The sequence below is a fragment of the Magallana gigas genome, chromosome 9 (assembly GCF_963853765.1).
Source record: "Magallana gigas chromosome 9, xbMagGiga1.1, whole genome shotgun sequence".
Classification (NCBI taxonomy): domain Eukaryota; kingdom Metazoa; phylum Mollusca; class Bivalvia; order Ostreida; family Ostreidae; genus Magallana; species Magallana gigas.
The window spans coordinates 1,144,055-1,157,892 of record NC_088861.1 but is presented as its reverse complement, the minus strand read 5'-3'; the positions used below and the strand labels follow the sequence as shown (position 1 = coordinate 1,157,892).

Below are 13,838 nucleotides of genomic sequence, written 5' to 3'. Positions count from 1 at the left end.
AACTACTTTAATTTAATGTATTTGCTAAGGGCAATTACTCCAAATATTTAACAAAATTACGGAGCATGGATTTTATATTGAATATTATGAAATGTCGACATGAGTAGGCGATTAAGCGTCGGCCATACAGACGAATACTAATTCTCACTAGACAGACTTAAAGATATATCTGGCAGTCACGTGCCATGTTTAAACCAATGAAAGTGTGATATTTCAGGTGGCAGGGGACAGTTTTTTTTTATACAATTCATTGTAGCCAAGGGATGCATGTCTTCGGAACTCTGTAACTAGAATTTCCTCAGTTCCCATTCAGCACAAATACCTTTAATTCACTCTTTATAAGGCCAATCACCAATTTCTGAAGAAATTTGAAGATGGGTGGATAAGGCGTGTAAAATGCCCATACGCGGTCGGACAGGCTACTAAAAAATTTAAGTATCAACAAATCTGATGGGTTTTTTTAAATCATTTAAAACAATATATATTTAACGAACAATGATTTGTAACCTGTAGGTATGTTCAATACTTGGAATATGTTGACTCAAACAGGCGTATACGTATCAAAACCTGCAAATATTGTCATTTTTTAGAACTTCAAGGCATTTTCTTTTATAAAGTGGGTCTGTGCTCCATATTTTTCTCATAGTCTAATTAAGGTCTAATGGAAAACAAACCGATTTCAATCATCAAAAACGTGGAGAGATGACCCACTATACATTAAAAATATCATTTTGTATCCCAACAACTGAACGTATTGAAAAAATAATACGTCCGGTATTTCGTGACCTTAGTCACACATAATATTTAAAAAGCAACATTTGTTGTGTCTGAAATGGCTCAGTGGTTAGAGTACCTGGAATAAGCTAACCGTATATATCTAGGGTTTTTATGTTACGGGTTCGATACCACCAAAATTTCCGACAATATATTGTTTTTCCTTTTTTTTTTGTTAAATATATTTAAAACTGACTATAGTTAGAAATTTTGCTTTTGCAAAGTTGTATTATAATATATTTGAATAGATTTAATTTGGGAAAATAAATTTAAAATTGTATTTCACTACTAAACCGAATGGGCATTTGCGCCATCTTATTCCCCCATCTTCTTACTAGTCAAAACCTGTAAAATTCTCTACATACTGGTTTTTATGAAATTTTGACCCTTTCCTATTTTGCTAATTTTTCATGGTTTTTCAGCTTTTTAGACCTCCCCCAGCTAATTCTCTGCAGAGGGTTGACCTTCCGTACCGCGTGCATGTTGCACTATCACATGTCAGAAACTTACCGGTGTATAGTTTACAATGTCCCATCCACCTACTTTTCGTGTTATTTTACCTCCCGTCTGTAACTTGCAATTTCACTGTGTAAAGTCAGCACAACAGTCACTGCCGCAGGTTTTACTTCTGATTCTCATGTACCTAACATACGGGGCCTATATATTGCATATCAATTTCAACAAGAGACATCCCTCTAACTAATGATAATCATTAAAAATCATTTCATGAATTTTAGCAACACTCATAAGCCTTCAAGTACAGCAACTCTCAATTTTACAAAAATATTGACGGCTACTTTATCCGAAACTGTCCCTTGCTACCTTCAGTCCATAAAGACGCATTAATTGTACACATCTTCAATTCGATATCTATGTTGTCCCAGGAGACTGTAATCGCCAGCATCAGAGTGAGTGATAAACAGTATTACATCCAGTGCTACACTGCATATTTACCTAATTCTAATCAGAATTTCTTATTTAATATAGATTCTCGCTAGGATGGACAATTTTTTAAAAATTGTCTATCTTAGACATGTTAACTTAAACACATGTTCTTCCTTTGAAATTAAGATGAGTTTTGATTAACAGATATTGTAAAAAATATTCAAGGCAATGGCTTTTATTCAAATGTAACACGCTTTTTAATCAATATGTATAACGAATTACATATTGTAAGCGTGCTTTGGTTGTAATTACACAGATTACAATATTCCAGCAGGAAAGCGTTATTCGCGTGTTGACAGCCTATATAACTGTAAAATTAATACTTACGAATATTTCATAACTGAAGGATTCACGTAATATAGTTTACAATATTTGGAAATACCTTCGTTTACAGTTAGAAAAACATGAGTGTAAAAAGGATGTTTTAGTGCTAAAGAAATATGTCGCAACATCTGTTGTGAACTAAGAAACGACGTTAGGGTAGCGACCAACGTGCACCTGCTCCTTCTTTCACCAGAAACAGGTATGTCAATTTTACGTTTATTCACCAAATGATCCTATGGCGATAAAAATATCTGTGTGGGGGATATTTAAAAAAAAAAAAAAAACAACTGAAAGCTAACTAAGCATTTGTACAGCATCTTAAGTTTAAATATAAATATTTGATTAGTTTTGTAATTTTAGAACACTATGACATCAGTCATCTTCAGCCGGCTTCACTTCTTACTAACCATATGCGGTACGTATTATTTCAAATTTTCTTCTTGATTATTTTACATTTCTCATACAGTTATGTTTTTATCCACAATTTAAAAAAAAATATTTTGCTAACAGTTTATGACAAGGCAGAACGATCACTGGGTTAACAAATTCCGCCCATAGCATGTTACCCTTATTGATCAACAAAATAACATTAAAACCTGATCCTCTGATCAATCGGTATTAACAGATCAAAGCCAATGATTTATGAATGCGTTTATTTTCTCACAGAGCAAATTGTATGTTTTTATTTTGTGACTTGCTTGACGCGAGTGTACCATTTGTTTTGCGTGCGTGCTAACGTGCGCATTTAAGCGCAAATTGATTTTTTTGGGGTTGTCATGTATAATTTGATAGAAAAAAATTAAAATAACCGATGTCTCAATTGTAGTTATGCCATCTTTTGAGTATACATGTACTTTAAACTCCTGTAAAAATGGCGGTTCCTGCTTGGAGGGAAAATGTGTATGTCTAGAGGGGTATTTCGGTGAAAATTGTGAAGGTAAATTTGGCCTATATATATATGGGTGTTAATATATGGAGAGAAAAAACCACGTTGATGTGTTAATTAATGATAATAATAATAATGATAATTTGATAAAGATCAAATAATTTATAAAATTCTTTATTTCTAAATAACTATCTAATCAATCTTATAGAATTCAAATGGTTTACTGTATACCGGGTTATTTTCGCCCCGGGTTATTTTCGCCCCGCTTTATTTTCGCCCTTCATCACTTGCAAACGGTTTTGCCCCGTCTTGAATTCGCCAAGAAAAAATTGTGTTTAAAAAGAGACAGTATGAGCATTGTAATTCACCCGGCCTTATATTCGTCCGCTAACGATGGCGAAAGAAGCGAAAATAAAACGGGGGCGAATACCTACCTGTATACAGTATGACATTAAGTTTTATTTAATTAATTGCCAGCTTTGTTTTATGCCTGGAGTGAATATGTCAAATGTTAAGTTGAAAGTCCGCACATTTTTTATATCAAATTTAATTTCACTTTATGCAGACGAATGTGATGGTCCGGATACCTGTTACAATCACGGCGCATGCCTAGGTACTCCCCGGAAGTGTATTTGTGATGTAGGATACCAACTTACTGGTTACTACGGTAACCATTGCGAAGGTTAGATTTATGAGCGACTGTAAAATTAAAATATGTTTTCTGATAAGTTTTTATCGATATTCTCTGTAATATGAAGAGGAGTTATGTACACCTTTTATAAAAATTACTCAAGTTATTTACATTGATTTTTCAGATTCCTGTGATCCCAATCTGAATGGAACATGCGGATTTGCGGGCACTTGTACGGGAACTCCAAAAAGGTGTATCTGTAAGCCAGGTTTTTATGGCACCTGGTGCTCAGGTACATGTAAATTGATTGATCTAGCCTTTTGACGTCAATTTCAAATCAATGAAGTTAACTTTAAAAAGTTGACCGAGGTCTTTGTAGACGCGGCGTATATGTTGATGTCATAAATATTGATATTACAAGTTATCACAATTATCAAATATACATTTCAGTTATTATCAAAATTATTTCCTATAGCATGCATGGATAACAGTCATTGCAAAAATGGCGGTTTGTGTGAGATTGATGGAAACTGCAAATGTAGAAAGTTTGATCCCGAAATAACAGGTGTCCATTGCGAAGGTATGCAACTCAAAAATGCACAATTCTGGTCATACTAAGGCCGGGCCTTATACATATAATTTTGTGTTGTTTTGATCTGATGTTTGAATTGATATTTTTAATAGCTACTGGTATCCGCTACCGCTACTATTAATTTACAGATTCGTTATATATTTGTTTTCAGAGGTATGTAATAAAGACTCAGACTGTATGAATTTAGGGATGTGTTTGCCAAACAAAACTTGTAAATGCAAGGCGAATTTTGATGACGGATTTCGATGCATTTCATCAGGTAACTTGAATTGACTTAGAATGCACACTGCACAGTACCTGCAAGGTTTTCTTGACTTGTCTTTCGTGTTATATTATTCTTTAAGTTTACCTTATCTTGTATATATCCTATCGTATCTTATCTAATCGTGCGTATCATATCCTATTTTGCATGTTATATGTATTATTGTGTATATGTCCTACCTATTGTACGTATCTGATAATATCCAACATCATCCTATTCTACCATGCGTGTATCTGATAATTTCTGACATTATCCTAGTCTATTTTGCGTGTATCTGATAATATCTGACAATATCCTATCTTAATGTGGGTGATGTTTTTGTATTTTACATTATCGTGTATCCTATCCCATGAAGCATCCTGTTCACCACCACATGCCAAAGTCTTGTCCTATACTGATATACATGTACCACGTGCTAAACATTGTCGTGTATATTTCATTTTTTCCAGATGCAGTTATTCTTAAAATGGGATGGAGGGTACTCTTTTGTATAATGTTTGCAATAAAAACATTTAAATACTTGTTGTGTTTAGTTCTAAATTTCTAAAACAGTTGAAATATCTTATGATTGATTTTTAAATTGGAAAAAAACAAAAATGTGATCCAAAGTCAAAACAAGTGTGAAATGATTAACTGAAGTTTTTGGCACATCAAATATAATATTCTGACCATATACAGAAACTCAAAAAGTTCAGATTACAATTATGAATATTTTCCTCTTTACTCTTGGGCAAAGCTTTTTTCTGAAGGAGATAAATATGGTCTAAAATAGACACAACCATACAGACCTCTTCAGTATAAGTAATTCGTTAATATTTATGTAATTTTTAGAATTTCATGCAACAGTTTGTGATTTTTTTAGAACAAATGAACGTAAGAAAAAATTGAATTAACATAATGCTTTAAAATGTTCGTGAAAAAATTCTCTTGAATACAAACGTTATCAACGTTATTGGTGCTACTATTGATTGTGTGATATTGTGCAATTCAAATAAAATACAAAGCAAGAACAGATAAGAAAAAAAAATCAATCCAGTTCATTCATCATTCACTTTGAGTGTGAGATAAGAAAAAAGTAGGTACGAAATAATGCGTTTACGTTATCAAAGCAGTTTAACTTTAAATTAAATAAAAAGGGTATTGACGGAAGCGGAAGGTAAGCTGTGGTTTTTCTGAATAATTCTTAACAACTTTAAAGATGATCTGATTTATTACAATAAATGACAAATAATGTACATGTGGTATAAAGAGAATAGGTGTGAGTATATAAATAGTGCCTGTTTGGGAGGGTAATAGTTGAAATTGACACCCCGAGGAAACCATTGTCAACCGACGCGAAGCGGAGGTTGACAATGGTTTTCGAGGGGTGTCAATTTCAACTGTTATCCTCCCAAACAGGCACTATTTATTTTATTATATTGAATGTCTTAATTTTAGAGAATTTTTACTGCTTTACGTGAAACCGTACGCGCATAATTTACGCGCATGTAACAATTCGTTGTGTTACCCGTTGCTAAGTGTGTTGCTAAAGCTGAGGGTAATAGAACGGATTATCAACCGCGTCTTAACCAATCAGATTTCAGTATTTAACATGAAAGTATAATAATATTTATTATCATCTACGTTATTTTCCTGGATGAATAAATATATACATCTTTGATTAAAAAATAATTTACAATGGAATCTTTCGAATTCCGGAACAAAATGAAATTCTATTGGTTTTTTTCTTACAATTCAGAATAGGGAGCTGCTGTTTAAATGTTCTTATTTTCTTTTAATAGTAAGTCTGCTAAGGTCTTGAAATGAAATCGTAAGTATCATAACATTATACAATATATATTATACCCGTTTATATACTTTTGCAATTACATGTAAACTCCAACCTATGGTTCAGGATATATTAAGCAATTACTGTAAAGCCATATGATAATTGATAAAAGTTTAAGGAGGGATGAAGTGCACTGAAATGCGGGTTTTGTCCAAATAGACCCCTTTCCCAAGAACTTCGAGTTTGTAATAACAACACATACAAAAAGTCAAGATTATCCCATATATCATCATGTATATCAAGTTTGGAGGATATAATTATGATTTAGTAGATTAAAAATTTTGTTCGTTTTAGATTCTTTAAAGAAAAGGATATACTGAAAACTCTAAACGAAAAATACCTGAGCATTGATGAGAATTACGATGCGTGGAAAGAAGAGCTGAGGAAAATACTCCAGTCCCGTGTATTGGACAATAGCTCGATTCACGAGGACTTTAAGTATCTCCGAGACAGGAGATTTCTAAATCCGGGCTTTTTATTAGAGGTCTTGAAAAACGTAGATCCTTTAGCAGTTAGATTTATACAGCGGAATCGATGGCACAGAAGATGTCAACGTAAGAATATTTAAAATTGTTTGCGTATGTCTTTGCAGATTTTGACATTTTGTTGCAGAAATGCACTATAACATTATCGGAAAGCGACATTTGTTTTTGTGGAGTGGGGGGGGGGGGGGGGGGGGAGGATATTTTATGGATATTTTACGCTATACGCATTTCTCTCTACATAATTGAATGTGTGTATTTCAAAACATTACCTTTACGTACAATAAATATAATAACAAATATTGACGACAATTTAAAAAGTTTGATGAACAAAAATATCATTCTGGTCAAACATCAAAATTCTAGAATATATACTGAGAGAACAACATTGATACTTTCTATTCATGTAATTGCATGCAGGTTTTTTTTTTTACGACAAATAGTTAAAGGTTTTGGTGGACATGATTACAAACTACAGTAACTTAACTACATTAAACATAATTTATACCGTGTAAACATGCGCATATCAGTATGAAAAGCAACGTAATATTTATATAGCATTTAGAAGGAATTTCTGTTTTATTTACTTAGCAATGTCGGAACATGAAATTATTAAGGTTATATCATGTTTTACAGGTGAAATTCGACAAAAGAAAAGAAACGAACAGAACCAAACAGACGACCATACTAGTTTAACAACACTCTAAACCTACATCAAAGATAGAAAAAAATATTGTAATTATAATTCATAAATAAAACTCTTTTAACCAATCTGTTAAAAAGCTAATTTCAGCCAGCCATATTATGACAACGCATAATGCATGTTTGTATTGCATGTATGAATACCATTTCAAATGAATTAATATAAACTATAAAATGCATTCTATCGTGATATGAAGGTAGCGACATTGCAAAAAAATACAGAACCCGCTAACGCGTAAATTTGTAAATTTTTCTGCAATGATCGCTACCTTCATAACCTGCATGATCATCAAAGAAAGCATTTTATTATTTATATTTACATTTTTCTTTTGACTAATTAATAAATTGATTATCAAAAGTAAGTAAAACTCACTTAATTACTGTTAAAGTACGTAAGTACGTTAGCTAAAAGAAACAGCCAAATCGTCTCCTGTGAGACTTTGAGTATGACAGCATCATGATTATTTCGTGCAGTCTTTGATTTTTCTTAGGTCGCTGTAGGCTTCGTCCAATCGATAAACAGGGCGTGTCAATTTTACTCCCGTCAGTTTCTTGTCAGTTTCAGCCGCTGTAGATTTCGACCAATCGATAGACGGGGCGGGTAGATTTCTGTCTGGCTGTTTCTACAGAGCTTTGAATTAACTATAAGTTTTCGTAAGAAACAGAGGAAATAATACTCGGTAGATGTAAATATACCATTTTAAAAGTCTCCTGATAAATTGTATGTAAATATATTGTGCTAATTTACATGTTAAGTTCAATATGTGTAACAAGTCAGGAATTATATAGAATATCTTTATTTTGTTTTCAATGTACAAAACTGTTAAATTTTTAAAATAAAAAACAATGTCAATGAAAATGTAGTAATTAAATAAGGAATCATTCTTTGAGTGTTATGAGGTGATAATTTCGGTCGGAGCGTGATCAAATCTAATAAAGCCCGAAGGGCTTTATGATAGATTTGATCACGCCCCGACCGAAATTATCACCTCATACTTTATGATAGATTTGATCACGCCCCGACCGAAATTATCACCTCAAAATATTCAAAGAATGATTCCTTATTACTTATATTTATATAATTTTAAGCCATCGCACGATTAAATATATAAATATATATAAGCAAACCCCGCTGGCGCCTCATTTTGGCGTCATTTGTATTATGGGTTATATAGTACAAAATCGATACGTAGTGTTATCACAGGCAAAGATACTGGAAAATGTAAATATAATGCAATGTCTCGTCACCTCATCCAACCGTTAGATTCTTTTTTTAATCAATTTACTTATCAAAAAAGGAATCTGCCAAAGAATCAGATAAATTATATGATTCATCAATATATTTTAACCATAACGGTTCAATGATTAAAGCATAAAAACATTTATTTCTCTTTTGATTTCATGCACAGAAACAGAAACGTGATGCACACAATCTTTAAACCAAGAAGGGATATCAAAACGACGCTGTCAATTTCGTTGGGAATTTCGTTGTTTAGTTCTCTTAACATTTCCAAATATCTTGCTCTAAAACGCTGGAAATGTAATAACACATCTTCTCGTTTGTTAAAGTTTTTCAACTCTTCATAAACTTTTATTAAGCGAAAAAACTCGTCCTTGCCTGCCATGTATGTTTTCTCTAGATCATTTCTTCTCTTTAAAGCAAACTCAGCTTCCATTAATTTCTCATATGTAAAAATAATTGTCGGATTTGTGGGTGTATTTTTTCTTATAGATTCGCTGAGACGCATGCCTTTTTGCACCTCTCTAATAACCTTTGTATATTCAGACATTGCCAGGAGGCTTTTCGCATACAAACACACTAATCCTAAAATTGAATTATCATGTGGTGAAGTTTGAGTTCTAAGATATATGGCCTTTTTAAAGGCCAATGACGCTTCTTTGAAATTGTCCAATGACATGTAAGCTGTGCCCATTGTTTCCCATAGTAATGATCTTGTATCGCTAAAGAGATCCGGGAAATCTTCAAGACGTTTAAAACCATTCTGTATCAATTCAATGGCCTCATCATTTTGTTTAAGTTTAAGTAAACTCCTCGCGACATTATGTGCGGAAATCATTATTGCCTTGATGGGTGCATTGGTCTGCTCTTTTATGGCAAGTCCCTTTCTGTAGTATTCAGCAGCTTTGGCGAAATCTTCCTTTCTTTCGTATAGCACACCCATATTGTTCATTATAGACCCTATAATTGGATGATTTTCTGTCCCAATGACATGAAGTCTTCGTTTCAAAACTTCTAGTTGCAGCGGTTCTCCTTTGTCAATATGTCCTAGAATGATAAGGAAATATTAAACATGCGTATAAAATATGAAGAAAAAATACAAGAACTTGATATGAATTTGTTGTCTCACCAGAGAAATTGTAAAAGATTGCAAGAGATTGCATGGTCTGCAGAATAAGGTTTTCGTAGTGCATCCCCAGCTCCTGTTCTACTTTAAAGGCTTCTCCCAAAATTCTTGTAATAAAAACATACAAATCAGATTAAATATGATCGTATGACTTATTCCTGATCAGCTCACAATAGGCCGACATAAGGACGACAAAACCAGTTTTTAACTTGAAATGGACATGTATTTTCATTTGATTAAAATAAAGTAGGTGGCTTTATGTAAGAAAAAAATGTTAAGTCTTACTTCAAAGCGTTAACATATTTCCCCTGCGCTCCCTGATTCCAGCCATAACTTTGACAGAGAAAAGCAAAATGATAGTCCCTCTTATTTGGATGTCGTCTTCTTATGTCCATAGCTCGCTGAAATTTACTTTCTGCTTGAACACAATCTCCCTTTAATAAAGATAAAATTACTTTCATGACAAAAAGAAATTTCTCCACAATTATGAAAAATCTTAAAATATAACTGCTGTAGATAAAGACAATATTCAATAAAATACATATATGTTATTCTAGTGATTATAATATATAGGTTCTGTACTTTTATGTTTGTCAAGATCTTGCCATATCCAGTCAACACCTTTGCTTCATCCAAATCCTCTTTGAATTCTATAGCTTTCCTCAGACAATTTTCATAAAACCGAATACCAATTTCTGAAACAAAAAATGTTGGGAAAGTATTCAATAATACGACAAATGAAATTAAACACACGGCATTTCATACATTTAATCCTACAGATGTATAAACTAATTTTTGTACGAAAAGTATTTAATGTAAAACAGACGAAATACGGTAAAAGACCGGCATGTACCATACGTTGCCATTGTTGTAAACATGATGGCCCCTCCTGCTACTGTAGTTGCCGCTAAATCAATAAACACGTGATATGTGTCCTCGGTGCAGTAAATGACGTCAGTAAAAAGCTTCTTGAAGTTTTGATACTCCACATTAAGTTTACACAAGGCATCAGCATATTCTTTAGTTGTGGTTTCTTTTTCAATTTGTTTCAGTATGGCTGAAAAGGTTTTGCAAAAGCGAGCTCGGACTTCTGCAAAAAGAAAATTTATTACTGACTTAATTGACTAATTTAATATACTGACGAATAGTCGTATATGCATCTCTAGTTTATATACAAATCTTTGAATTGTTGTTTATTTGTTAGCCCTACTACTACATACTAACCCTTAATATCCTTGATTTTAAAGTATTCCTTTAAGCAATCTCTCAAAATTCCATGGATATCAAATCTGTCCCCTGTGGTCTGAGAGATCAAATGGCGATGAAAAAATGTTTCCATTGTATCTTCTTTTTCTAAATCATCCGAAGGTCCTAAATGACAACAATAGATGTTTTCGCATGCAAATATGAATTTGATATTAAAAATTCGAAGAAAAAAAATCATCCACTACTTTGGTACCTAATACTGATAAAGCTTCCTTTAAATCAAACGAGCCCGGAATGTAATTCAGAACTGCGAATTTTTCGGCCAAAGCCGTTGGAAGTCTGTCTAAAAAGCTTTTATACAAGGGTTCTACAAGGAAAGTGACGTTTATATGCAGTGTATCGAGGAAATAGAGCAAAAATAGTGAACGTGAAAACGGGCATGAAAGAAGGTTTTATAAGCTCATGGAAATATTTTCAATAATTTAGATACTCCATTACAAGGTACAGAAATGTTAAACTTCTCACCGATTTGTTCTTCTTTTGGATAACATTCTGAGCTTAGAATCTTCAGTCTGTAATGACTAAGAAGATATATAACTTCATCTACGTCCAATGGTCCAATTTCTCCACCTGCCAAAAGCAATGCTAACGGAATGCCTTCGCAAAGATTTATAATTGCAGAAATCTTTTCTATGTCTGTCAGTGTTGGACAAACGCTCTTCAAAAGATCAAATGCATCCTCAAAACATAATTCTTTAACGAAGAAATCGACAATTTTATCCTTTTGAACAGGTACTTTTACAGTCGTTGTCACCAATATGTTTGTATTGATCAAGTTTGAAAGTGAAAGTAAGATTTCAACAAACAGACCACAATCATTGTCTTTAACAAGATCTTCTGCATTATCAAAAACAATTAATATCTGATGTCCTTTTCCTACGATGTTTTCACAAATAGCTCTAAGCAGTGATTGTTTATCATCCAGGACAACTGCTTCTTGAATGAAAACACGAACCAATGATTGAAGCATTTCATCGGCGATCGTAATATTCCGAAGGTCAATCCAATAAAATGGTTGTTGGATATGCTTACAAACCTCCCTCGCAATTGCCGATTTTCCAATTCCTTTAAATCCTCGAATAACAACCAATTTATGGTGTTGTATTTTGTTTATGAGAGCCTTAATTTCGGTAGATCGACCAACAAAAGACGCCATTTTCAAGACGACGATATTTGTTTGACTTTGAACTACATGTAGATATTGGGTATTTAATTCGATTGCCACTTGTAAATTCCCCAAGTTATTTTTAGAGCATACCTAATAATTTTAAACACTTTAAACATGTTACTGCATTTTGAAACAATGAGTTGTGTTTTGAAACGTCTTTTATAGCCATGTGGTCTGTGACCGGAATTCAGATAAAGCAGTTCACTTTTAATTAAGATGAACTGATGTATTAAGTCATAAGACAACGTTTTCTACCCATTTTTCTGCCCCAAAATGTTGCGTCAGCATTTTACCTATACCAGTGCGTATGTGCGTATTGATGTTATATTCGATGATTTGCATTATTTTACCAATTATATCGATGAATTAAGGGATTGAATGCCAAAGAAAAATAATCATAATGTAAATGCATGGTTGCATGTTTAATTAATTATAAGAGGTTAAAAACACAGTGAAATGTATTAATAAACACACTTTGATGACTCGTAGAAATAAAGAAGTTAACATTATTCATTACAGAAACTTAGTTGATTTTTTTTTTTGAAAATGAAATTGTTCAAATTATTACTATGAGAAAAGGGAGTGGAAGTTTATTTTTGTGATTAAAAATAATCAACTGGCTCAAGTTTGCGGGGGCCACAAACTTCGACCCCCTGACACCGTGAAAGCCCGAAGACATATGCACACGCACACACGCGTGGCTGCTCTGTGACCTTCATGAATTTTGCTATAAACTTTTACCTACCATAGCTACATGATACTTTGAAAGTTACAAACTGTCAAATCATATATACTTAAATTTCTAAAAGCAATCAAAAGAAATATTATAATGTTGTTGTCAATAACGTTTAATTTTCTTCGGTGTTAGGATTCTAGAACAAAACATGATTTTATCAATTATGTGATTGTACGTCCTTAAAATGTTTTACTGTATTTCGTAACATGCTTGACATATTTTCGGAAAACGCACTATATATTATAGTTTTCATTTTACAATAACATGTTAAACTTAATCTATTAATTCTAACGTTGCCGGAAATCATCTCAAGGATCACATTTCCTCAATATTTGCAGAAAATGTGTGTATGTGTTCATGTGATGACATTGTGCATTAATTCTCTGATTTCTCTGTTCTTTCATCTTAAACTTTATCATTTCCTTGCTTCTCGATAAACAGTGAATGGCTCAAACGGTGTTTACAAAAAAAAAACCCAGAAAATTATGGAGAAATGACACATTTTATTTATTACTTTGAATGAAAGGTCTTTATAATTAAAACAAAATCAGTTATTTAAAATCATTAAAATTGACAACTGACCTTAACACGCATTTTATAGAGCAGAATTGTAAATTTTACTTTTGCCTTAAAGAATGACTTTTTCGGTATCATGCAAACGCTTTTAATCATCTAATCATAAACATGCATAAACTTTCCATTATGTCATTCAGTAACTTTAATTAAAAGACACATGCAATAAATGCATTTATAGGTTAATTTGTACCTCTTTATATGGGTTTGTGTAGGTTTTACTTCATTTTGAAAATATTGTAACAATTAAGAGCCAGAGTTTTCTATTTGTATTGTTTGATTCAGCTTGCATTTCAGAACCAT

At 32.8% G+C, this 13,838-nt stretch overlaps 2 protein-coding genes and 1 long non-coding RNA gene across 4 annotated transcripts; 2 read left to right on the top strand and 1 right to left on the bottom strand.

Moving 5' to 3' along the window:
* The first annotated feature begins 2,196 nt into the window (after nt 1-2,196).
* Nucleotides 2,197-5,254, top strand: LOC105348604 (adhesive plaque matrix protein 2-like). The gene is made up of 8 exons (XM_020075255.3): nt 2,197-2,242; nt 2,404-2,458; nt 2,870-2,980; nt 3,495-3,611; nt 3,745-3,852; nt 4,036-4,140; nt 4,304-4,411; nt 4,864-5,254. The coding sequence occupies exons 2-8, from the start codon at nt 2,410-2,412 to the stop codon at nt 4,959-4,961; spliced, it is 696 nt and encodes a 231-aa protein (XP_019930814.3). The 5' UTR covers nt 2,197-2,242; nt 2,404-2,409; the 3' UTR covers nt 4,962-5,254.
* A 909-nt stretch (nt 5,255-6,163) lies between these two features.
* LOC105348364 (uncharacterized) lies at nt 6,164-7,583 on the top strand. Its single transcript, XR_010709084.1, has 3 exons — nt 6,164-6,224; nt 6,537-6,796; nt 7,361-7,583. It is a non-coding gene; the product is annotated as an uncharacterized lncRNA (long non-coding RNA).
* Nucleotides 7,584-8,399: 816 nt separating this feature from the next.
* On the bottom strand, nt 8,400-13,311 carry LOC136271177 (uncharacterized). Of its 2 annotated transcripts, XM_066070592.1 has the most exons (8): nt 11,524-13,311; nt 11,252-11,365; nt 11,017-11,163; nt 10,646-10,882; nt 10,375-10,487; nt 10,078-10,226; nt 9,796-9,899; nt 8,400-9,713 (listed from the first exon to the last, which is right to left on the bottom strand). In XM_066070592.1, exons 1-8 carry the CDS (start codon nt 12,212-12,214, stop codon nt 8,809-8,811), a joined length of 2,460 nt encoding a protein of 819 aa, XP_065926664.1. In that variant the 5' UTR covers nt 12,215-13,311; the 3' UTR covers nt 8,400-8,808. The 2 variants fall into 2 exon arrangements, with proteins under 2 accessions (XP_065926664.1, XP_065926665.1); XM_066070593.1 differs by lacking the exon at nt 11,252-11,365 and having other exon boundaries at nt 8,403-9,713.
* Nucleotides 13,312-13,838: the final 527 nt, after the last annotated feature.

Excerpts from the sequence above, each read along its gene's own strand:
- LOC105348604 (XM_020075255.3), top strand. The coding sequence starts at position 2,410 with ATGACATCAGTCATCTTCAGCCGGCTTCACTTCTTACTAACCATATGC. Across the intron at positions 2,459-2,869 it reads CTTCTTACTAACCATATGCG|TTATGCCATCTTTTGAGTAT; the intron begins GTACGTATTATT and ends TCTCAATTGTAG. Across the intron at positions 4,412-4,863 it reads ATTTCGATGCATTTCATCAG|ATGCAGTTATTCTTAAAATG; the intron begins GTAACTTGAATT and ends CATTTTTTCCAG.
- LOC136271177 (XM_066070592.1), bottom strand. The coding sequence starts at position 12,214 with ATGGCGTCTTTTGTTGGTCGATCTACCGAAATTAAGGCTCTCATAAAC. Across the intron at positions 11,164-11,251 it reads GGAAGCTTTATCAGTATTAG|GACCTTCGGATGATTTAGAA; the intron begins GTACCAAAGTAG and ends GTTGTCATTTAG. Across the intron at positions 9,714-9,795 it reads AATCTTTTACAATTTCTCTG|GACATATTGACAAAGGAGAA; the intron begins GTGAGACAACAA and ends TTATCATTCTAG.